We start from the raw sequence: 20622 nt of genomic DNA, 5'->3' as shown, positions 1-20622 counted from the left end.
GCTCGGAGGTTTGCGGGCTGTTGACGACGACACGACTGAGCGGGCGTCTGGGTCTCGGTCGCGCTTGGAACGCGTGGAGTCGCTAGTACGGCGGCGGCGACTTTCTTCTTCCTTATTGCTGTTGGAGGCAGCAGAGCTACCAGTCAATCTACTCCACATGATGCTGGGAGGATGCTGCGTGTTGCGCGGGGCGCGCGGGTGCGTTGTTATTACAAAGTAGTGCTGGCAATGGGTCGGGCGCAAATGAGATGAATCTCTTGGTGGGATATGCTGGGTATATCGCTGTAGACAGTCGCAAGTGATAGAGAATCGTTCAAATCGTCATGTCGTGATGATATAGTACAAGTTTCCGATGCAGAATGGCTAGGAAAGTATGCGCGCAATGCCCAAGGACAACCGAAGCAGCCTCTCACGGTACTAATCGCAAAGATTGGTGTGGTGCAACAGCAGCTGAAGTGCTCGGCCTGGGTCGTAAGCCCCAGCAGCCGAGTGAGTTGGCGGCAAGGGTTAGCTCGATCCACACGGGATGGAGGCGAGGCTGGGCCAATAGCTGCCCGATGGCAAACGCTTCTTCTGCGGATCTTTACCGGGGCTTCTTCCGGGGCTGTTCTCTGACGCTCAGAGTGAACATGTTGATCCTGATGGAAGCGAGTGCATCTTGAGAAAATAGACCCCGACTGTACTTCTAACCATCTTGTAGTCATATCCTCAGTATCGCACAGCCTACAAACTTGGCCTGGCAAGCGCGAGACACGCGGAAATTGCCGAAACAGTCAATGTAGTTATCTTGCATGTTCGATGTTGGTTAGGCCGCCGAAAACATTTAAACCCGATTGTGATAGTCCAAACACCACCCAGTCTCATCGACAAGGATTATTTTCAAAAGCAAGGCGCGCGTGTGACATGATGTGCATTTTTGCATTATTCAAGTGTTGTGCGACAAGTCCATGTCTGATCGCGACTGTGCTATGCAGCCTTCTTTAAAGAGCAACTAGTTACACTTCGACAAGTTCTCTTAACGTTCCTGCCCGTCCAATTCAGAATTGTTTCCATCGCCTGAGCTGTCTGAAATGAATTCAGACTCTGTAACCTCGACCAAATACTGAATCAGGAGTTCCCAAGTTTCCTCCTCCTCTGGAAGATGATGTCGACTGTACAAATCGTGTGCGAACATCTCCACTTTCAAGTTCTCCGCTCTTTCACGGCGGTCGGGATTGTTCATAATTTCGAATAAGTCCCGTGCTATAGGTGTAAGCTGTGTCGTACTCACCCCTACATGGAGTAGTATGCCTCGAAGAATCTCTGTGCCCCGCTTGTCGAACAATCGGTCCTTCAAAACAAGATCAAAGCGAGGCTCCGGATTCTCGCAAAGTCCCCATCGTTGCCGGCGTAACTAGGGCCGTCCGCCAGCCATTAACATCTGCCGTATTTGCAGGATCTGCGCGCGATATTCTGGTTGCAACTGGTCAATCTGCTGCTGCGACAGAGCCATGACCTGGGCATATAAGGCTTGTTGGTCCGTAGGAGGTGCTTGTGGTTGCTGTGGAGGCTGCGCATATGGCTGCGGAACAGGAGGTGTAGGCGCAACTTGCGGTGGGTATCCGGGGTAGTTTACAGGTGGTCGCGCAACTTGCGGTGGTGGTTGCTGTACTTGCTGAACAGGTGGAGCCTGCGCAACTGGGGCAGGCGCCGCCGATGTCTCCACAAGCGAGGTCAGGATTTGTGGGTCGACCAGCTGGAGGAGCAGCAGCGACTGGAAAATGGCGTAAGCCAGCTGAGGCGCTTGTCGCAGGAGCTCTGTCGCCTTTGCCGGATCCGTCATTACGAGGCCCTTCATCTGTGAGAGGATGTCGAGGAGCTGGTCTGGAGGGAGTGTAGAGAGCGTGCGCGAAATGGCATCGGGACAGGTGAGGTTGGGCGGTAGCTCGACGCCCGGTGGAAGAGGGCCCAAGGTGCTCGATGGCTGCGCCGGTGCTGGCGCTGCTGGCTGCTGGCCGTTCATGCCCATGGTTGGCTGCGCGTTCTGGTCGCGATTTGACGGCGCATTGTCGCCGGAGCCGCTCTCGTTGGACCAGTCGACCCTCAGCTTCCTTCCCATCAAATCGTAGTCGTTGAGGTTTCGCACCGCGGAGGCTGCGGCATCAGCGTCGGCGAACTCTGCGAAGCCAAAGCCTTTGGGGCGCCCGGTTTCCTTGTCGTACACCAAGCGAAAGTTGAGGACCTGACCGACGCGACCAAGGGTTTCGATGATGAGCTCTTCGGTTCCGCCTGGTGGGAAGTGTTAGCTTTGCGCGTGCGGATGAGAGATGAATAGTCGCGTACCATAAGGAATATTGCCGATGAACACGACCCTGCCCGCTTTATCGTTGGGCGCCATGATTTTTCTTGGTATAATTCCACAACAGGCACTGCGTGTTTGTTGGTGGACAGCAAGGGAATGTAGAAATGTTGTGCGAGGAGGAGAGTGGTTGGAGTGTGCCTTTGAGGCTTCCATGAGGGCATGAGCTTTGGACCATGGCTAGCGCGAAGGGCTTGGCGCGTCATCACCAAGCACGCGACTACGAAGGAACTCGTATTTTCTGAAGTCGTTTCCAAGTACTATAAGCTACCCTGAATTTGTATATAGTATCCTATGCTAGGGACCTAGTAAAAGGACAACAATGCACATTTCTACGGGTTATATCAATATTTAGTGTAGAACTTAATATAAACGTTTTTCATCGTAAACATTCACGACTGAAATACACCTAAGCATGAAAAAGATTGTTCTCACGAAAATTGCACCCTACAATTCAAGATATTGTATAAAAACAGTCCTACAGCTTCGCTGTCGTCGGCGCACAACATTGACCATCCTCACCAATCGTCGCAGTCACACTAGGTTGCTGGTGCTGCTCACTCAGCAAGCTACTCTTGTTAAACGCCTGCTCGCTTGGCGGTACATCCAACGCAGGGTTCTTGTCGAAAAAGTTGACCGGCTTCATGTGAATCTTGATAATCTCACACGGCATCACAGGAAAATCCTCGATCCTGCAGATGGTCAGTATGTATCTCACATGCATTTCGTAAAATTACGACTTACCTAGGAACGTGGTTGATTCCTGCTTGGATGTAGACCACAAAGTCGGTGTCCTTGACGTTCTCGTTCCTCTCCGCCCATGAACGTACACCTGCATACAACCTTAGTATATGTCTCACGTGTATCTCGTACAGTCACAACTTACCAGATCCGCCTCGAGATTGATTGGTGTACAGCCCACCCGCATACAGCTCACCATCTTTGTGCTTGACGACATAGATGTTGTGGTCTGAGAACTCGGCGCGCTTGTAGTTGAATGAGTCCTTGTCTGATAGGATCTTCTGGAATGGTGGCGCTTGTATCTTGTATGCGACTGGCTTTCCATTAATAGGATTTCGCACGTTGGGATTCTGAATCTTGAAGGTACGGTTGTTCTCGTACGCAATGTCATAACCGCCAGACTTCTCCACGACGGTCTCCTGGACGTAGTAGCCAGTACCATGGGGGTTGAAGTCTGAACGCGGCATCGCAAACGCTTCGTCGTATACCAGACGATTGTCGTAGCCGTCGAGCATGGGATCAACACGCAACGAGAATATGTGCTGGTGGTGGACAGCCAACACACCTGGATGCACAACTGTACCAAAGGGCACTTCTACACCCTCGTCGATAGGTTGGGTGCTCAGAATGCCAGTGGCTCTGATCTCATAGTCGATTTCTCCGGCCTGGTTGAAAATGAAGGCCAGGATGTACTCGTAGTTGCTTACGGTGATGATACTCTGTAGTACCAACTCGCGATTTCGGGCAACGACGGCACGGCCTGTGCGATAATTGGTGTGCTTGAAACCGATTCCGGCGTCTTGCTCGTGAACACAGACAACATTGGGCATTTCAACAACATCACCCTTATTATCGGCCTAAATGTTGCGTGCACGAAGTCAGTGTATGTCTCACATGCAGTTCGTACGGGGAGATTCCTTACCAACACTGCGCTTAGATAGTAGATGGAGCCCAGACAGTCGCAGCCCAGCTTGAGGTTGTTCGCCATGATGCCGGCACCAACATCGCCCAAATCAAACGCACTCTTTTTATGAAAGGGGTGCCTCGGGTCCGCATACTGCAAGCGTGAAAATGCGAAGTCAATTTGTGTCTCATATACATTTCATACAGGCACAACTTACTGGAATGTTCATGTCGCTCAAGCTCAATCGGTAAAACAAACTACGGTTATCGTAACGGACGTCGTACAGCACCATGCCTTCGCGCTGGTTGAAGCCAACTCGAAAGTTCCATTTTTGCCATGAAATGACGCTCGATGTGCCTTGCTGTTCGACCTGGAAGCTCGCACCCTCGGGTTGAACGACATTAAGCGGCTTGAGATCGGTTCGCAGCGTCTGGGCCTCGGGTATATACTCGTTGGGCGGTTGTATCTTGTACTTCTCAACTGGTTTGATTGTGTTGTCTGCTCCAGTTGGTAGCAAATCAACCCGGATGACACGCATACTTTCTGTGCTCACAACAGGTGAGATTGGAAGGGGCATTGCGTAGTGGTTGGAGTCGGCCTCTGATGAGTTCATAGGATCCCTCAAGTAGAGGAAGCATTGGTACAGTCGGTCTTCGTCTCCGACACCATCAGAACCGTAGATCCAGGGATCGCTAATCACTACTGTGCCTTTGGGCAACTCGAGCTTGGCTATTTCGGCTTGCACCTTCTCATCTGCCAGAACGAGTTTTTCGATCTCGACAATCTCGTCGCCATCTCCATTGGCGTGGACGAACGGCCCTAGCAAGATATTGGAGTCGACACGCCCTGAGGTCAAGTCTACAACGGCCTCGTGAAACTTGCTCTACCAAACGATCAGCCATATGTCATCTCATCAGAACCTTCAATACATACAGTATTCCGAATGTAGTAGTTAACAAAGGCTTTCCTTGAGATAGATGGAACTGGCTTGCCGCTATGCTCAGCCTCCAAGTACTTTAGTACTTCAGCCTTTGGTGGTTCCTGCAGCGTAACGACTTTGAAGTGCAAATCTGTGTGTGCAGGCCATGAAGCTTTAATGATTGCCGCGGCATTCCGAAGTTCTGATGCCGATAAGGCCGATAGAGGATGCTGCACAGAAACTGACTTCTCGCTCCGCGGGCTGGGGTTGGTGGCGGCTTCTGTGGACATTTTTTGATAGGTATATGCAATGCACGACCAGAAAAAAAGATCTATCAGGAGCACGAGATAGACGGTAGAAAAGGAAGTTCACAAAAAGACTCCGATATGGATGACTTATAGCGTCCTGAGCCCTCAATGCCGTAATGTTACCGAACACAGCAGTTGATGTGATAAGAAGGTGGATCTGCCGTATCGCACATAGTCGCAAGGACTTTCCACATTAGTACTAGACGCCTGCTGAAGGTGAGGCGAGACACAACGGGATCACGTGTTGTACCCCGCTCTGATTATGGAAAGTTGCTCCAAGTAAGCAACGTGGCGAGCTTCCTACGGATCCCCAAGAGCTCTGCAATTCGCGGAGTTGTACATTTTCTTCTACAGCCAATTCCACAAAGTTGTTTTGTGCAGCAATGCTTAGGCACGCCGGAGCCATGTTCCTAGTGGGCTGGTCAAGTCCCCTTCTTGTGTCGCAAGATATTAACAGAAGCAAATCTTCGTATGAAAAAGTTGGCGTCCCGTCCCTTGAGTTTGAGGCATGCACGGCGGTCTCTGAGCTAGGTCGGCAGCTTGGAGGGAGGCGGTATGAATGCCAGCCCTCAATCGCGCAATCTTGCTGTTGCCTCGCAAGACATATCCCGACATTTCCATCACTAAATCGTCTTTGTTGTGGTGGTGCTGGTAGGACTGCGGAAGTCGTAAGCCACGGCGCGTCATCGATGCACGTCGAAAAACGCGTACGCGAGTCAACCCAACTGTCGCGAACAACGTGTATCCACACTAATCGCGAAGAAAGTATGCAACTTCAGCTTGCAGGACCTGCCAGAACAGACTTCATTTGGGAGAGCCTTCTGTCGACACTTCTTGGCTTGTCATTTCGGCAAATGTGTCGTTCGAGACATGGCTACGTCCACTGCATGACTCGGCATGAAACACCTCTTCGCACAAACATCAAATCTTCAGACGCTCATACAAGACTCATATTTTACCGTAGTACTACCGTAGTCCATGTGCGACCGTGAGCCCGGTCAACATCGAGGAACGGTGTTGTTTCCTTTTTTTCCTTCGCACCGCTCGAGTTCCGCCCTAGCTTTGCCATGTTCATCTAACATATTACCCCAGATATTAATCTATCCTAAGCGTCCAGTGTTGTACAGTTCTAGCAAGCGCGCCAATCTTCGCTCTCGACACACCAAACCCACATCCATTTCCACATCCGCCTCTGCCATTCGCCCGGTGTGCACTTTTCACGCATGCATGGCCAATGATTGTCAGTCCTGGATTGCAAATACCATACTCGCGATATTGCCTGGCATACCACCACGCACTCGCCTCGTCGATACCTGTCACAAGGTCGGCTCCAGAAGAAATTCTTATTAACAACCACCGGCAGTGGGTATCCACCCTCCATCTACAACCCGGTTCCTTTGCCGCCTTGCAGTACCCCAGCGTAGCTGTCCTGTGACGTTTATTCATTTCGAGTTCTATGCTTGACCCAATCACGGCTTCGTGTTTACTCTCTTTGGTCATGTCCTGCGTGGTGCAATATAGACGTGGAAGCCATCCGAAGCCTCAGATTTATGAAGAATGGTATTTAAGACTCAGCGACCATCCTCTCGTATTCTCTACCAAGATCACTAGCACTTTCGATTTCATTCGCTTTCGAACTCATCAGTCTCTCACTTAACACCTCGAACATGAAGTGCATCGCGATTGCTACCGCCGTTGCGGCCTTTGCCAACGTTGCGCAAGCCCACTGTAAGTTTCATCGACAAATTTGCACCAGCAGTCCACTGACAAACAAGACATCTTCCAAACTCTTACTGCCAATGGTGCCAAGGGTGCTCTTTTCCAGAACATTCGCCCTGTCCCTAACAACAGCCCTGTTACCGACCTTGCGGATAAGAACTTGAGGTGTAATGCAGGAGGGAACTCAGGTAGCGGCACTACAACCGTCTCGGTGGCTGCTGGCTCCACCGTTTCGTTCACCGCAGACCAGGCGGTCTACCACCAGGGACCTGTCACTTTCTACATGACAAAGGTCGACTCTGCAGCTGCCGCAGACGGATCCAGCGACTGGTTCAAGATCAAGGAGATCGGCCCCACCTTCTCTGGTGGCCAGGCTAGTTGGGACATGAGTGCTACGTACTCTACGACCATTCCTTCGCAGATCCCTGCCGGAGACTACCTGCTCCGCATCGAGCAGCTCGGTATTCACAACCCTGGTAGCCCGCCTCAATTCTACATCTCGTGCGCTCAGGTGAAGGTCACCGGCGGCGGTTCTGGAAAGCCCTCTCCTACCACCAAGATCCCCGGTAAGAAATCCTGCATACAAACTGCTTGTGAGACACTTTCTGACTTCGTACCTCGAACTTTTAGGCCACGTCAAGAGCACCGACTCTGGTTACACTGCGAACATCTACAACAACTTCAAATCCTACGTTGTTCCTGGACCCAAGGTCGCTACATACTAGGTACACTCTGATGGAGACACGCGACAGGTCGGGCGCTAGGATCGCCAGCATTCTGTCGCACTCGCTTTGAAGTCTACATCTGCTTCACCTTATTTCTATGTATATACCTGTTGCATAAATTGCGCATAAACTTCTTTTATTCCTCCAATTTGCTTGCTTCTTCACTTTTGGCTGCTTCACCATGCCACACTTCACCATGAATAGCACATTGTGACTGCAGAATCAAACGCCTTACGAATTAACCCCGGGCCTTGACTGCCACCACATTATCATCATACCCATTACTGCTATTGCTTATCCTGTGAATATTAACGAAGCATAATTGGATGTCAGTAAATGTCGAAATTCTCTGTGATTCTCCCTTGTCGCAAGCCCAACTCTCAAGAACAGTAAGTGGATACCATAGCATCCCCGAGTCCCGTTTGCGCAAAATAGCCTATGCTGACCTTTTGACGTGTTCGCCATTCAAACATAGCTTCGTTCCCATCATAATGCCGCTGCCTTGATGAACACATTCAAATATGGCAATAGTATGTGAACCTCTCGCTGTTCGTAGCATCCGTCACTTCTATCTTCACGCGTCGCTAGGCCCTTGAACGGATACTCAGTAATAAGGTGTACATATAAAAGGCTGCCCAAAAGCCATATGAATCGTCTTCCCAGCTTCGTAGTCACTGTCTTCCCACTTTTGTGCTTACTAGAGTTTTGATTCAAAGTCGTAGCATTTGGCAGCTTGGCTGGCTCACCCTAACGCCAGTTACCAAACCTCGCTGCCTCCTTTGAAGTTCCTCCACACTCACTACATATGGCTGCTGGCCCTCCCTTCGATCAACCTTGGCTTGCGAACGTCGGTAACAACCCCAACATCAACCGCGAACCTCCACCTCCTCCTATCAACGCCGGTCCGGTACCTCAAGCACAACATCCGATTGCAGCTGCAGGAGGAGCTCAAGTTGTCGTAGAACAACAACACGCCCCTGTTTACGGTCCTCCCCTACCCATCGGTATCGGCGCCCCAGCATTCGGTGGTGTCGGCATAGGTGCGTTTCCACCTGTTTTTCCACCCGTCGGCATCATGGACCCATTTATGATGGGCGGCATGATGGGCGGTTACATGGGGCCTGGCGGTGGACCACTCGCTCCCGTCCGCGCAGGCAACTTTCTTCCGGGTGCTCATCACGGTATAGGCTTTGGTATGAATGCCAACGGTGTTCCGTTCCCACCACCACCACCTGGCGCCATCGCCGGGGTTATCCCTCCTTTTGCTCCTGCTACACCGTTATGGGCGGGTGGAGGTCTCGCATTCGGAAACGTACCTGCGGTAGGAGGAGTTGGAGTCGGCGGAATGATGCCTGGTATGATGATGGGCGGTGGCATGATGCCAGGCATGATGGGCCCTGGCGTGGCAGGCTCACAACACTTCCGTCCAGCACCCATGTTCATTGACGGAAACCACGGCCACCCAGCTCAACCTGAACAGCAAGACGTTAGTCAGATTTCCGGTGGTATCCCGCCGGGCGTCATGCTGGTTGAGTCGGCCGAACACACCATCTTCTATCGCATCACAGGCAATATCTGCCCTTGGCTTTCTCCAGGCACACCACTTACTCTAGAGCCGCTTGCTGCAGCAAGCACTACGGGTCTCAATCGTCTCATTCAGATCTGCAATGATGGTACACCAGCTGATGAGTTGGAGAACTGCGCGGTTACTGAGTGTATCGAGTTAGCCAATGGATTATGGGAAAAGGGTCAGACGTTCAAGTACAACGATGCTGTCTCTAGGGTATTGACTTTGAAAGATGCTGGATGGGACAATACAAGGAATAGGGGGAACGGCAATTCTCTTCATCTTTGGGGTCACCGTATCTAAGTGCTGGATTGCATATCAAATACTGAATAGGTTTTTCTCCATCCTAGGGCTCACGATTTGTACCTTGATGACGGACGTTGGAGTTGGTCAAGTGAGCTAAATCGAGCTCTGGACTTCGTCCACAATGGGGTTGGAGAGGCTTACTTCCATGTGCTCGTTTCTAGTGAAGGACAAGCGTGAAAGGTGCGTTGGATATACTGTTAGATTCACAGGTACCAAGCTTCGGAGATCTAGACTACTTCTCGTGATGCGTGAGAACGTGCCAACTATTATGTTTGAGGTACCTCGGTCGTCTGTCTCTTTTTCCCACCACCCAACTTCCGCCATAACTTCCCAAGCCAGCGTTCCTTGACTACCTTGAGCACAACATACGCCAGGAATCGATATACGATAGCGCATATACCCAAAGCCATAAGGTTCATCTCCGGGTTCTTATTCAGTTTATACAAGTCAAGCACTTGCTCTCCAGTCTGAATGGGGCATTCTCCGTTGACCCTCTGCCAGTCTTCACACGTGAATGTGAGCCCACGAAGCGTATACGGCGCCATATTCCCGACCGCCCACTTCACAGGTGAAAGATGGTTCCAAGCTTGCAGGAAATCCGGAACGTCGAGTGACAACACACCACCCATAACCTGAGCAACACTGAGAAAGACCGACATACAGTTCACCGAGAAGCCGGTGTGTGTAAACAGCGTGTTGAAAGCTATTCCAAGACTCTCGCCACAGCTGGTGATGCAGAAGGCGTTGAAGGTTATGATGAAATACGTTTGCGCATTGCGTTCTAAGCCAACGGCGAAAACGGCGAGCACCGAGAAGACGAGGCAGCTTATAATCTCGAATGGAGTGGTGATGGAGATATATGTGAGGAAGAACGCTTCAACACCATAAATGCGATCGTCGTAATCTCGGTAGAAGACGTCTCTTTCGATAGGATACACGGCGATGTTGTTTAGCACTATTTGAAATTAGTTTGGCGAAGAGAGATAACAGCAGGTTATACATACTGCCGACAAAGTAGAGTGGTGCGATCTCTACAAGAAATCCGAGCCTGTTCTGAACAGAGAAGTAATCGGTCTTGAGTGGTGCAAAGTAGAGCGCAAGCACGATGCCCAATCCCACCACTTGCATGACGCGCGCAATTAGAATGTCTGGCTGACGAAACATGTTCTTCGTCGCACGTCGAATCAGAATCGAATATGCTGAAGCGAAGGATGATGGTTCTCGTGCCATACTTCCCAGCTCCGCTGGTGTCGTTATCGACCCAATCCGAGCAACAGGGTAAACACTAGCATTCCATGACTCGACCAACTTGCGTACCTTCTTTCGACTGGCCGCCTCACGTCTCTCATGCTGAAGGTCAACAGTAATTAAATCGAGAGCGAAGTCAGCTGGATTGACATGACGCGGGCATTCGTAGCCTAGGCCGGCGAAATGAGTTAACATGCTGTCAGCAGGACCAGCATAAATGGGATGTCCACCGCGAGCAAGAAGCAGAATGTTGCCAAAATGAGCAAAGAGATCGCTACGCGGCTGATGGATCGTGACGATCAGTGTGCGACCTTCCTGGGCCAGACCACGGAGTACATCCATAATGGATAGCGCCGTGAATGCATCCAAGCCTGACAGCGGCTCGTCAAGCAACAGAACACGCGGCTCTGTCAGGATTTGGACAGCAATCGTAACACGGCGCTTTTCGCCGCCACTGATACCCTTGATAATATCGTTGCCAATGAGGTTGTCTGCACAGTCTTTGAGACCCATCTTCAGCAAGATTTCTTCGGCTTTCTGGGTTTTCTGTTCTCTCGACATCCATTTTGGAAGACGTAGACCGGCTGCATAACGAAGGGTTTCCCGCACTGTCAACGATGCTAGTAATGCATCGTCGTCTTGCGTGACGAAGGAACAGATCGAGTGAACCACTTCTTGGGCTGGGATCAGGCCGTTGTAGCTCATCGAGCCATACTGCTTGTAACGCGTCGATGTATCGTCTTTGAGTCTCATTGCCATGCTATTCAGCAATGACGTTTTCCCAGAACCTGAAGGTCCCATGATGACATTCAATGACCCAGGGAAAAAGTCGGCAGTAAGCGGCTTGAGTATAGTCTTCGTCCAGCGCTTCCGTAATGAGCGTTTTTCAACATCCATACCATAGCCCTCCAGCCGAATGTCGATTGTTCTGACATTGTCCGCCACACGCTCGCTCATCTTCTCTTTACCAGCAGAGGCATCCATATTGGACGGTCTCGCGCGAGCCATCGCAATCTCGGCGTTCCAGAACTTGAGCAACACTCCTGCACCTATATAAAAGGCGATGGCGAACCCAAGAAGGGCAAGTATAGGCCTCCAAACCCAGTCGTCTGGAAAACCAAGAGAGTCCATGATAAAGTCACCGTCGTATTCTTTGCAGGCTGGATTTGACCGCCCACCCTCCAACGGGCAGTCATAAAACGAACCTGTGAACTCATTGGCGCACAAAGCTCCAAAAGCATAGAAGACATAGGCTATCCACTTTGTCCAGCGTACGTAGATGGGGATCGTGTTCGACTGAATAAAATAACCGCATGCCATCGATTGAAGGGTATATGCGAGATTAGCTACCAGACTCGCTCCAGCGAAGTGTCTTGAGCAAGCGACACAGGTCATAGCGAAGCACACCGCGATATACTGATGCAGCAGTATGATACCGAAGAACGTGAGGAACTGGCCTCCATCTGCACGAAAGCCACAGAAGAAGTAATAGATCAGCGAGAAGATGAGAGGTACCGGTATGTCCTCGATCAAGATTCGGGCCAATCGTCTGGAGATAAGAAATGCTGGTATGCTGACTACACCTTGTCGCGCCTCTTCGTCGAATAGTTGGATATCCGTTGTAAGCCGGTATGTCTCATAGAGTAAGATCAGGTACCCTTGGAGCGCGGCTGCGTTATACAGGGCTCCCTGTCGAGATCGGATGCCAGATAGTGAACCATCAAGTTGCAAAAAGATCCATCCTGTGATGACCGCCATACCGATTGCTTCAACAAGACTTCCGAACATGCCTGTACACGAAAGAATTAGCGTGTGTTCCAGTCGCAACTACCATGTTGAGTGTCTTACCCATAGGGTCACGAATGGTTACAGTCCATGTTCGTGCGGTAAGTACGCGGGTCTGCTGGATTAGTGATGTCTGGCTAGCACGTCGCTTCTGCCGCTCAGTTTTCGTCATTGTCGTGGCCGGAGTGGCTGATTCGTGCTTTTCTTGCAGGTTGTTGTTGCAATGCGATCTCCATGCCTCTATCACCCGACCGACACGATCTTGAGCCGCCTTCTCTGCTTCTACGCTCCGATTATCGACACTCACAACGTCGATGAGATATTCGGCTGGATTGGTGAACGGAGGCATCTCATGGCCGAGTTTAGCAAAGTATGGAAGGCAGTCTTTCGCGCTACCAGCATACGCAGGACTGCCCCGAGACAGAAGGACGACATTGTCGAACAAATTCCATATCTCAGAACGCGGCTGATGGATAGTAACAATGATGGTGCGTCCATTTCGGGCGAGATTTTGCAGGGTTTTTATCACTTGGAAAGCACTCGTTGAGTCTAGTCCAGTGGTCGGTTCATCTAGCCATAAGAGAGAAGGGTTTGACAAAAGCTACGAAGTCAGTGTATGGCTCCTATGCATATCGTACTCAACTTACTTGAACACCGATACTTGTCCTCCTTTTCTCTCCACCGCTGCAGCCTTTGTGCGCATGGTTTCCGATCCTAGTATCTGCAGCTTCTTTCAGGCTCAGCTCCAAAATGACTTCTTCAACAAGCTGCTTCCTCTCTTTCTCGTCAACAGAAGAAGGTAGTCGCAATTGCGCGGCATAAGTCAGTGTTTCTCTGACGGTCAACGTCGGAAGGAGGATGTCCTGTTGGATAACATATGCGCTTCTAATGCGCGATGCATCTTCGCTACCATTGAATAGCGTCCGGCCCGAGGTAGCAAGCCGATTTCCCACTGCCAAGCGTCCGCTCATAGAGTTCAGTAATGATGTTTTTCCGCTTCCACTTCCTCCTATAATGGCCGTGAGGCTTCCGGATGGCATATCCGCCGATATATCGTCAAGTATAGTCTTGACATGATTGCGATCTGGTGACGGTTTCTGCTTCGAGAAGGCGCGGGCAAAGGCATTTGGCGATTCATCGACTGAAACTGTAAGATGTTCCAATCGCACGGATACAGGATCAACTTCGCGCAAGGAGATACCGTGGTTGTCGTTGTGGGATGTGCTTGTGGAGTCCCCGCGGACCGGCGTGGCGAGCGTTGTGTCTTCTTCTTTGGGCTTAGGCGGAGCAGCAGCAGATTCGGATCTGCCCTGCATAGACCCCGACTCCAGCTTCTCTAGTGACTCCATGGCTACGGGTTCTGGTTAAATGTTCATGATCAGTCGTCGTTCGCGAAAGAGAAGCGCGCATGAAATCAATCCTTCGCTCACATGTCAACGCGCGGAGATTCTTTCACGCGACACGATCATGTTCAAACACGCCGCCTCGCTTGCCAACCGAACTGCATGCAGGGGCTTGGCCGGACTTTACAAGTCTCATATTGCTTTAGATGGAAGGTTGCAGCTGTGCTTTCTGGAACTTCCAGAACGTATCGTGACGGCTCAGCAAGCTAGTAGCCTACAATGCGAAGAAATGCTGCTGTTTGACAAGTCTAGCTACTGCTTACAGCCGATGAAATGTTCAACCTCCCTTGAGCTGTTCAGAACTGGAGACGGCAAGGACCCCAGCTCGCGAAGCCACACTCCATTTAACCTGCCAATCTTGGGTAGCGGAATCCTGCGCGATATGCATCTTTATGCAAATGGAATATGACCGCGCAAAATAAAGCATCGAGACCTCCAATGGACTCCCGGAACATCATGTCGAAGTGTTGCTAATATAGACGAACTCTTTCGTGGACAAGGGATTGTCGCATGGAGTGGTGATGTTGCCTTTCCTAAGTGCTTGTCGTTTGTGCACGTGTGAGGTCCTATCCGTGCCAATCCCGTATCGAGAAATTCTTCAGGACAGATAGGGTCTAGAACGCGGAATGCATTGGATACTACTTGGCCGTTGGTACGAGCATTGAATGTTGAATAAGAGGAGTGACCACTGAATAGCTCCTGATTCAGTGTATGAACGGTAGCTGTCCACGGTATAGGCCTAAGAGATAACGGACCACTATTCACTTGCCGATGGTACGTACCTAAATACGTACGCTGCGAAGATTTGTTGCGTGAGGCTGTCTGGACGATAAAGATTCGGGATGGCCTCCTGAGTGAGGGGCTGGCCAGGTCTTGCGGCCCGAATAGCAAACCAACTCCACATGGCTTCCGAAATCTCACATTCTAACTTCCGGCCACAAGTGGGCCAGCAACAAAGTTTGCGCAATCGTAGCGGCAGCGGGAGGATTTGTTCGATCTCCAGAAAGAATGGTATCCACCTGGGTAAGGGACCAAAGAAGCCTCGGTACTTCGTAGTTGACAGCTGCCCCTGCGTTTGCGTCGCGACACCCTTTTCCCGGTCGCCATCTTATCTTCGTGCTATCATTGGGCGGGGACAATCTTCCGGGTCTCAATTCCAAGAAACTCGGCCAACCACCTTTACGAGTTGATCATGACAGCCTGATTTACTGCTCGCCAAAGAAAGCCGACGTCGTTCCAACTTAGTCAATGCGAGGACGGATGCACTGGTCCCAAAACTTGGAGTGATGAGTAAATGCAGGCGGCATATGCTGGGGACAACGGGAGACAAACCACCTTGGTTCTCCAACATGCACTAGCATCAACACTACGGCTTTCACAGCCGAATTCCTTGGATCAGGAACGATCTCATGAGCTTCATGAATACGATCCTGCAACCTTGGAATGCTTCACTTTACAATCTATGACAGCATCGTCTATTTGCCGAAGTCGTGTATGACGAGTGCTGAGCAGGGCATCTTGTATCCTCAAGTTTCTCTGGGGTTGCGGAGGGTATTTCCAAGCCTGCCATTGTTATTCCACCACCTCCTTTCCACAGATATTGACAGCCTTCACTTGTAATGCCTTCGTACGACGCAACGGTTTTGCGGCTCATATGATCGCCATTAGGGCATATCATGACCCTTGGCCATTAAGCAGCTTTTGCACGGCATATACTTTACACTCCAAGATGATATCGCCCGTGGCTCTGTGATCGACGAGAACGACAGGCTCCATCCTAGTGACTACTCGATTACTATACCTGACACTCCTCCATCTTGGGCGGCCATTGACGCCGAAAGCCACATGCTGCTTGTGGAATGCTGACAACAACCTCGTTCTTTCGTGTCAGCTGCAGGTCCGTTGGAAGACGTCAGCCAACAAGGCTGCATATGACCCTTTCCGGGCATCTAGTTCGCATGGACAATTAATCACGTTTTCTACACCGACTAGACTGGGGATATTGATGGCTTGCGTCAACCGCCACGCGCGTCCTCGCCTCGTGGTCTGGGGCGAGCTAGCTACGCTTACATCGGTGTAAGACTATTCGCAAATAACGGTGTAGGGCTTGACATCTCCATGCCGCAAAACCGGTGATGCAACCTGCAATCTGCCGTTTTCACAGGCATTGTATGAAAGAAGGAGATTCTATGCAGGTCACATATGCAGGCACCGTGTACGAGTAGGCGTTCGTGGCTTTGTGTTCGATACCGAGTCGTGTAGGTACGTAGGTATTTTAAGTACGGACTTCTACCCATATTCGGATCCGGATCCGGGTGGAGGGTATATCCGGGATACCTCTCCAGGCCCGGCATATACCGTTGGGATGAACGTATTCTACTAAGCGAGTAAGTAGAAAGTAGATCGGAAAGGTGTTCTCGGAAATAATCAGAATCCCATCTACATGCAATGGACGGCCTAATGGCTCTAGACTCTGACCTCCATGGAATACTGATATCGCCCTGGTTTTGGTTGAGCTTATCGCTGGGGTCGTTTGGGATCATGTGGTTGTAGGAAAGGGTAAGGAAGACTGGGCTGGTGAGAAAGAAGGGTCTCAATTGCCCCTTCACAGTTCATCTTGCGTGGATAGAATACGTATACCCTCCATCTGTGACGTCTTAGCAATCCACGCGGATAAGGTGTCACGCCATGTGCGTAACGTCGCGCACGATTTCACGGCTTCGGCCCTATACTGAACCATGAAGAAAGCAATGTCGTTTCAAAGCCATGCAGAAGGACCCCTCCTCTTCCTGTTCGTCCATACAAACACTAGTGCCAGGTACCGACGGCGTGTTTTCCTCGAATCAGGCTATAATTCGACCTTTCCACCGGATCTTTCGGGTTATAACCCCCAGCATTGCCTGAAAAGCGTGGGGGTTACATTTCAGACCGACCACATAGAAGGGCCGATTCTACGCCGTGAATTCCTGCTTTGCAGCTGTTGTTCCCGCAACGCTGGTCGTAACATTCGTCATTGTGCTGCTGGGGAAAGTGTACCGGTCGCATCGGAGGCGCGTTTGGGCCGGACAAACGTAACCGTAAGCGCTGCTCAAGCCGCACAGAAGAGATGTGCGACAGCACCCCACGTTTGCCGTATTGTAAACCTGGTACCCTGGGCCGATCTGCCTAACGGCTTGTCTCGCTCGTCCGTGGGCTCCGCCGACGCAAGTGAGGATGGCTTTTCTGACTGTTAGTCCCATACTTTCGCATCGCATCTAGGAAATTGATGATGATCGTCATCCGGCTATATGCACATGAGCGTTCTGAGAAGTGGCTGCATGTTGAGTGTGCGAGTCATGGATCCTTCAACGACGCCGTGCGATGAGTTTGTTCCAACGACGATGCGAAGGAAGCTCGCCAAAGCATTTGATTGCTGGTAAGCGGATTGGAGGAAGAACGTCCCCGCAGGGAGTGGAGAAGTCTAGATGCTGTGGCACGGGTGGTGCTTACTGTAAAGTTACAGTGCACCAGCGCCGCACTATAGCTCCTCACCTTATCACCGAGGTAGATCGTGATCGCCCGTTAAGCCATGCGTTCCCTGCGAAGCTGCGTTGAGAATTGAGTGAGCCGAGTGGATACCAGCGTGCATTTCTGTGCCGTGAAGCTACCTGCATATATACGTGTCGTCATCGTAATGAGAAAATAAGAGAATGCCGGCCAGCAATCGGACCTATTTCGACAAGTGCTGCAATGCCATGTGTACGAGTGTGCCTCGCCCATGCATGGGGTACGTGCATCGCGATCTGACATGCACCGCCCAAAGCCAAACGCCGCTCGGCTGAACCCAAAGGCTATGTACGAGATACAATATCGCAAACAAGAAAGAAATGTCCCGAGAAGTCGAAGCCAAGTAAATGCAAAGACAAGCAATGCCGTTTTTCCCGCATGGTAACACAATCCCGCCGTGTGTTATAGGGGAACGCACCCATCCAATGCAACCTGATCGTAAGGGCCGTAGTGCATCGTTGCCGGTCCGAGCCTTGTAAACCGCTCTCCGACGACCCACCAAATACCATGACTCCTTTTTGCGCCCGTAGAAACACCGATTGAATAAGGAACCCTAAATGCCAAGTCCGAAACTGGAGGGCCGCGATGCACTTCAGGCTACAGGCTGACACTATGTCATCGCCATGATAGCCGTGCACAGAAAACCCATATGTCCCACATCAACCATGCCAGCGAGTGGCAAGCGATGTGATAACTTCTCCCCTGAAGTAATAACCCGATAGTGATACGTGAAGATCTCGCGGAACCTTCAGATTCCGAACGTCGCCAATAAAACAAAACCTCGCGGATTGCTCGGGGCTCACGTAGCGAGGAAATCCCACCCACGAGCATGGATAATTTTCTCCCAATCCCATGAGTCTGTATCCCCCTTGTCCATCCTGGACCAAACCTCGTCGACGACCTCTTTCGCAAAGCCGATGTTGCCTAGGCCGGTACAGGCAATTAGGCCGGTGAACGCTCTGTCAATCTCCACACGCTGCTCCTCTTCGAATGCAGCGCACCCAATGAGGAACAATGGAAGCAAAACGTTACTTTGCACCCAACCTTCCGCTGGTAGTTCGTTGATGTAGCGAATGCCGTCGTCGACAGCACTCTTGATGAATGGATGTGGCTTCGAGTCTTTTGTAGTGCGATAGAGATAGACCCACGTTGCTTGTCGATAAAGCATAGAAATGGTATAGCGCGGAGATCCGGGTGTATGGGGACATACCCATCCACGAAGGCCAGTGTCGATGGCGTGGGCGGCAAGCAACGCTTCATAGTCCATGACGGGCTCCTGCTTTTCGTCGATGCGACTACGTATCTTGCGTCGCAGATTGCTGATCTTAGAGATGAAACCAAAGAGTCCATCAGATATGCCAATCAATCCCGCAGTCTCCGGGCTGATCTTGAAGGGGAGGTTGAAATCATCCATCATGGGGACCTCGGTACCGTCAAGGGACGTGATCTGACTAGCGATCCAATGGTAGTAGAAGAACTCGTCGAAAAGGGTCTGGAACTCCGGGTTCGAAGACTTCTGGGTCATGGCGATCTGTTTTGCGGCGATCATGTGCATTCGGTACTCGCCGGAGGTGTTACCATCACAAATAGAATGTAGAAGATGTAGTAGTATCTGGGCAACGTTAGAGTCTTCGTAAACCATGACACCACCTTCGCCAGCTTTCTGTCGTTCGATGTCATGCTTCAGCAGCTGCAGAGCCTTGCCGCGGTGAAAGACCTGTCTGTCCTCGTACTCCTGTAACGGGTTGACGGAGTACATATGAGAAGCTGAAAGACACAGCACTGAGTGCATTAGGCCTTCGTGTTGAAGAGCCATGGGCAGCAGGATTTTGGTGAAGGGATTCGACGACTTGTCCCCATGTAAGGTCAAGACAGCACTCGCTCTGCTAGAGAAATGTTGCAAGAGTTGGCGGTCAAGATCATTCTCAACACCTTCCATGAGAGGCGGAAGGTCAAATTTGACATCTTGACTTCGCTTCCGAGCTGTTTGGATGTTAGCTCGGCCCACTTCAAAAAAGCAAGCTCCTGATGCAAGACTACATACCTTCTGCTGCCCGTTCCTTTCCACTCTTCCAAATTTCAACAGGCTTGTACCCTTCGCAATGGATGTTGTTCTTTTGACACGACAGACCTAGGCAAGATTAGTACTTGTTGGACAACTACGAGTCAAGGGTACAATTACAGAACGGCTTGGTCTCGTCACACTTCTTCTTCCTTTTCCGACATGTTGTGCACCCAGTTTTGGATCGGGCTTTGGCTTGCTTAGCAAGAGTGGTGGGTGAGCGAGGAGGGTGTATCCTTGGCCGACCACGCGCGCGACGTATCCGTACGGGTTCGGTCGGGGAAATGGGTGTGTCTTCCGGAGATGCCTCTTCCTTGACATCGGCTAGTTGAAGTTCCGTCTCCTCCACCTTGGGCACTACTTCAAGGGAACCCGTTCGAGCATCTGTCCGCTCCTCTGATTGTGACTCGGAAGGGCTGAAAATGGTGGAATCGAAATTGGGCGTGGTAAATGGGGAGTCGCTAGCGGACGACATGGAGGGCTGCGGCGATGAGCTCGTGCTCAAGCGGTTATGGGCGCCTGGCGGCGAAGGGCCGACGGAAACGGTCGAGATCATTCGAGCCAGAGTTGAGGACGTTGGTGGACTAGTAGTGGGAAGAGGCGCGCATTGGATGTCCAGTCCGTTTTGCGCGTCGATGGTAACACGAAAGAGCGATGTTCTTCTAGATGTGCATGAGCCCGGCACGATCTAATGCAATAAGTGGCGACCAGGGGTTATCTTGTATTGTTGCCGGCCAATGCTAAGCAAAACGGTACAAGTGGTACAACAACGCGGCAGCTGTTCCCACGAAAGTTGAGCAGAGTGTCGCAGAAGGGTCCAAGCGGTCCGCTCCTGATGCCTCGAGCGATCGCACGGTAGGTTGCGTGAGAGCGGGGGAATGCGTCTTTAGCGAGTCGTGGGCGTCCGCGGAACGTCCAATAGAATTTGGGTGGAACTAACGGCAAAACTGCGTCGTTCCGAGATGAACGGCTGAGCTGAACACAGACCCGGTGCAGGCAGGGGTGAACGAAAACCAGTTGGGTTGGCTGGTAACGGTGGTAAGCGGTCGAT

The 20622-nt window shown here is 51.2% G+C and overlaps 8 protein-coding genes across 8 annotated transcripts; 3 read left to right on the top strand and 5 right to left on the bottom strand.

Annotated features, from left to right (window-relative positions):
• Nucleotides 1–897: 897 nt before the first annotated feature.
• Nucleotides 898–2481, bottom strand: CC77DRAFT_1023632 (hypothetical protein). Its single transcript, XM_018525703.1, has 2 exons — nt 2323–2481; nt 898–2268 (listed from the first exon to the last, which is right to left on the bottom strand). The coding sequence occupies exons 1-2, from the start codon at nt 2375–2377 to the stop codon at nt 1394–1396; spliced, it is 930 nt and encodes a 309-aa protein (XP_018382294.1). The 5' UTR covers nt 2378–2481; the 3' UTR covers nt 898–1393.
• Nucleotides 2482–2743: 262 nt separating this feature from the next.
• Nucleotides 2744–5338, bottom strand: CC77DRAFT_359116 (hypothetical protein). Its single transcript, XM_018531364.1, has 6 exons — nt 4917–5338; nt 4201–4866; nt 4002–4136; nt 3225–3936; nt 3083–3170; nt 2744–3030 (listed from the first exon to the last, which is right to left on the bottom strand). The coding sequence occupies exons 1-6, from the start codon at nt 5190–5192 to the stop codon at nt 2817–2819; spliced, it is 2091 nt and encodes a 696-aa protein (XP_018382293.1). The 5' UTR covers nt 5193–5338; the 3' UTR covers nt 2744–2816.
• A 1539-nt stretch (nt 5339–6877) lies between these two features.
• On the top strand, nt 6878–7654 carry CC77DRAFT_1033877 (hypothetical protein; the record flags this gene model as incomplete). The annotated part of the gene is made up of 3 exons (XM_018526833.1): nt 6878–6922; nt 6967–7495; nt 7560–7654. The coding sequence occupies 3 exons, from the start codon at nt 6878–6880 to the stop codon at nt 7652–7654; spliced, it is 669 nt and encodes a 222-aa protein (XP_018382292.1).
• An 805-nt stretch (nt 7655–8459) lies between these two features.
• On the top strand, nt 8460–9524 carry CC77DRAFT_943727 (hypothetical protein; the record flags this gene model as incomplete). Its single annotated transcript, XM_018534926.1, has 1 exon — nt 8460–9524. The coding sequence occupies one exon, from the start codon at nt 8460–8462 to the stop codon at nt 9522–9524; it is 1065 nt and encodes a 354-aa protein (XP_018382291.1).
• A 269-nt stretch (nt 9525–9793) lies between these two features.
• On the bottom strand, nt 9794–13531 carry CC77DRAFT_943638 (hypothetical protein; the record flags this gene model as incomplete). The annotated part of the gene is made up of 4 exons (XM_018534920.1): nt 9794–10482; nt 10532–12565; nt 12624–13161; nt 13208–13531. 4 exons carry the CDS (start codon nt 13529–13531, stop codon nt 9794–9796), a joined length of 3585 nt encoding a protein of 1194 aa, XP_018382290.1.
• A 2275-nt stretch (nt 13532–15806) lies between these two features.
• On the bottom strand, nt 15807–16604 carry CC77DRAFT_359178 (hypothetical protein). Its single transcript, XM_018531365.1, has one exon. It carries the CDS (start codon nt 16504–16506, stop codon nt 16030–16032), a length of 477 nt encoding a protein of 158 aa, XP_018382289.1. The 5' UTR covers nt 16507–16604; the 3' UTR covers nt 15807–16029.
• Nucleotides 16605–16701: 97 nt separating this feature from the next.
• On the top strand, nt 16702–17557 carry CC77DRAFT_1011929 (hypothetical protein; the record flags this gene model as incomplete). The annotated part of the gene is made up of 2 exons (XM_018523737.1): nt 16702–17191; nt 17466–17557. 2 exons carry the CDS (start codon nt 16702–16704, stop codon nt 17555–17557), a joined length of 582 nt encoding a protein of 193 aa, XP_018382288.1.
• A 751-nt stretch (nt 17558–18308) lies between these two features.
• On the bottom strand, nt 18309–20046 carry CC77DRAFT_943145 (hypothetical protein; the record flags this gene model as incomplete). Its single annotated transcript, XM_018534904.1, has 3 exons — nt 18309–19492; nt 19554–19640; nt 19692–20046. The coding sequence occupies 3 exons, from the start codon at nt 20044–20046 to the stop codon at nt 18309–18311; spliced, it is 1626 nt and encodes a 541-aa protein (XP_018382287.1).
• Nucleotides 20047–20622: the final 576 nt, after the last annotated feature.

The sequence above is a fragment of the Alternaria alternata genome (genome assembly GCF_001642055.1).
Source record: "Alternaria alternata strain SRC1lrK2f unplaced genomic scaffold CC77scaffold_20, whole genome shotgun sequence".
In the NCBI taxonomy this organism is placed as follows: Eukaryota; Fungi; Ascomycota; class Dothideomycetes; order Pleosporales; family Pleosporaceae; genus Alternaria; species Alternaria alternata.
The sequence above is the reverse complement of the archived record's forward strand: the minus strand, read 5'-3'. Positions and strand labels throughout refer to the sequence as shown.

Excerpts from the sequence above, each read along its gene's own strand:
- CC77DRAFT_1023632 (XM_018525703.1), bottom strand. The coding sequence starts at position 2,377 with ATGGCGCCCAACGATAAAGCGGGCAGGGTCGTGTTCATCGGCAATATT. Across the intron at positions 2,269-2,322 it reads CATCGGCAATATTCCTTATG|GCGGAACCGAAGAGCTCATC; the intron begins GTACGCGACTAT and ends ACTTCCCACCAG.
- CC77DRAFT_359116 (XM_018531364.1), bottom strand. The coding sequence starts at position 5,192 with ATGTCCACAGAAGCCGCCACCAACCCCAGCCCGCGGAGCGAGAAGTCA. Across the intron at positions 3,937-4,001 it reads ACTATCTAAGCGCAGTGTTG|GCCGATAATAAGGGTGATGT; the intron begins GTAAGGAATCTC and ends CGCAACATTTAG. Across the intron at positions 3,031-3,082 it reads GGAATCAACCACGTTCCTAG|GATCGAGGATTTTCCTGTGA; the intron begins GTAAGTCGTAAT and ends GACCATCTGCAG.
- CC77DRAFT_359178 (XM_018531365.1), bottom strand. The coding sequence starts at position 16,506 with ATGATCCCAAACGACCCCAGCGATAAGCTCAACCAAAACCAGGGCGAT.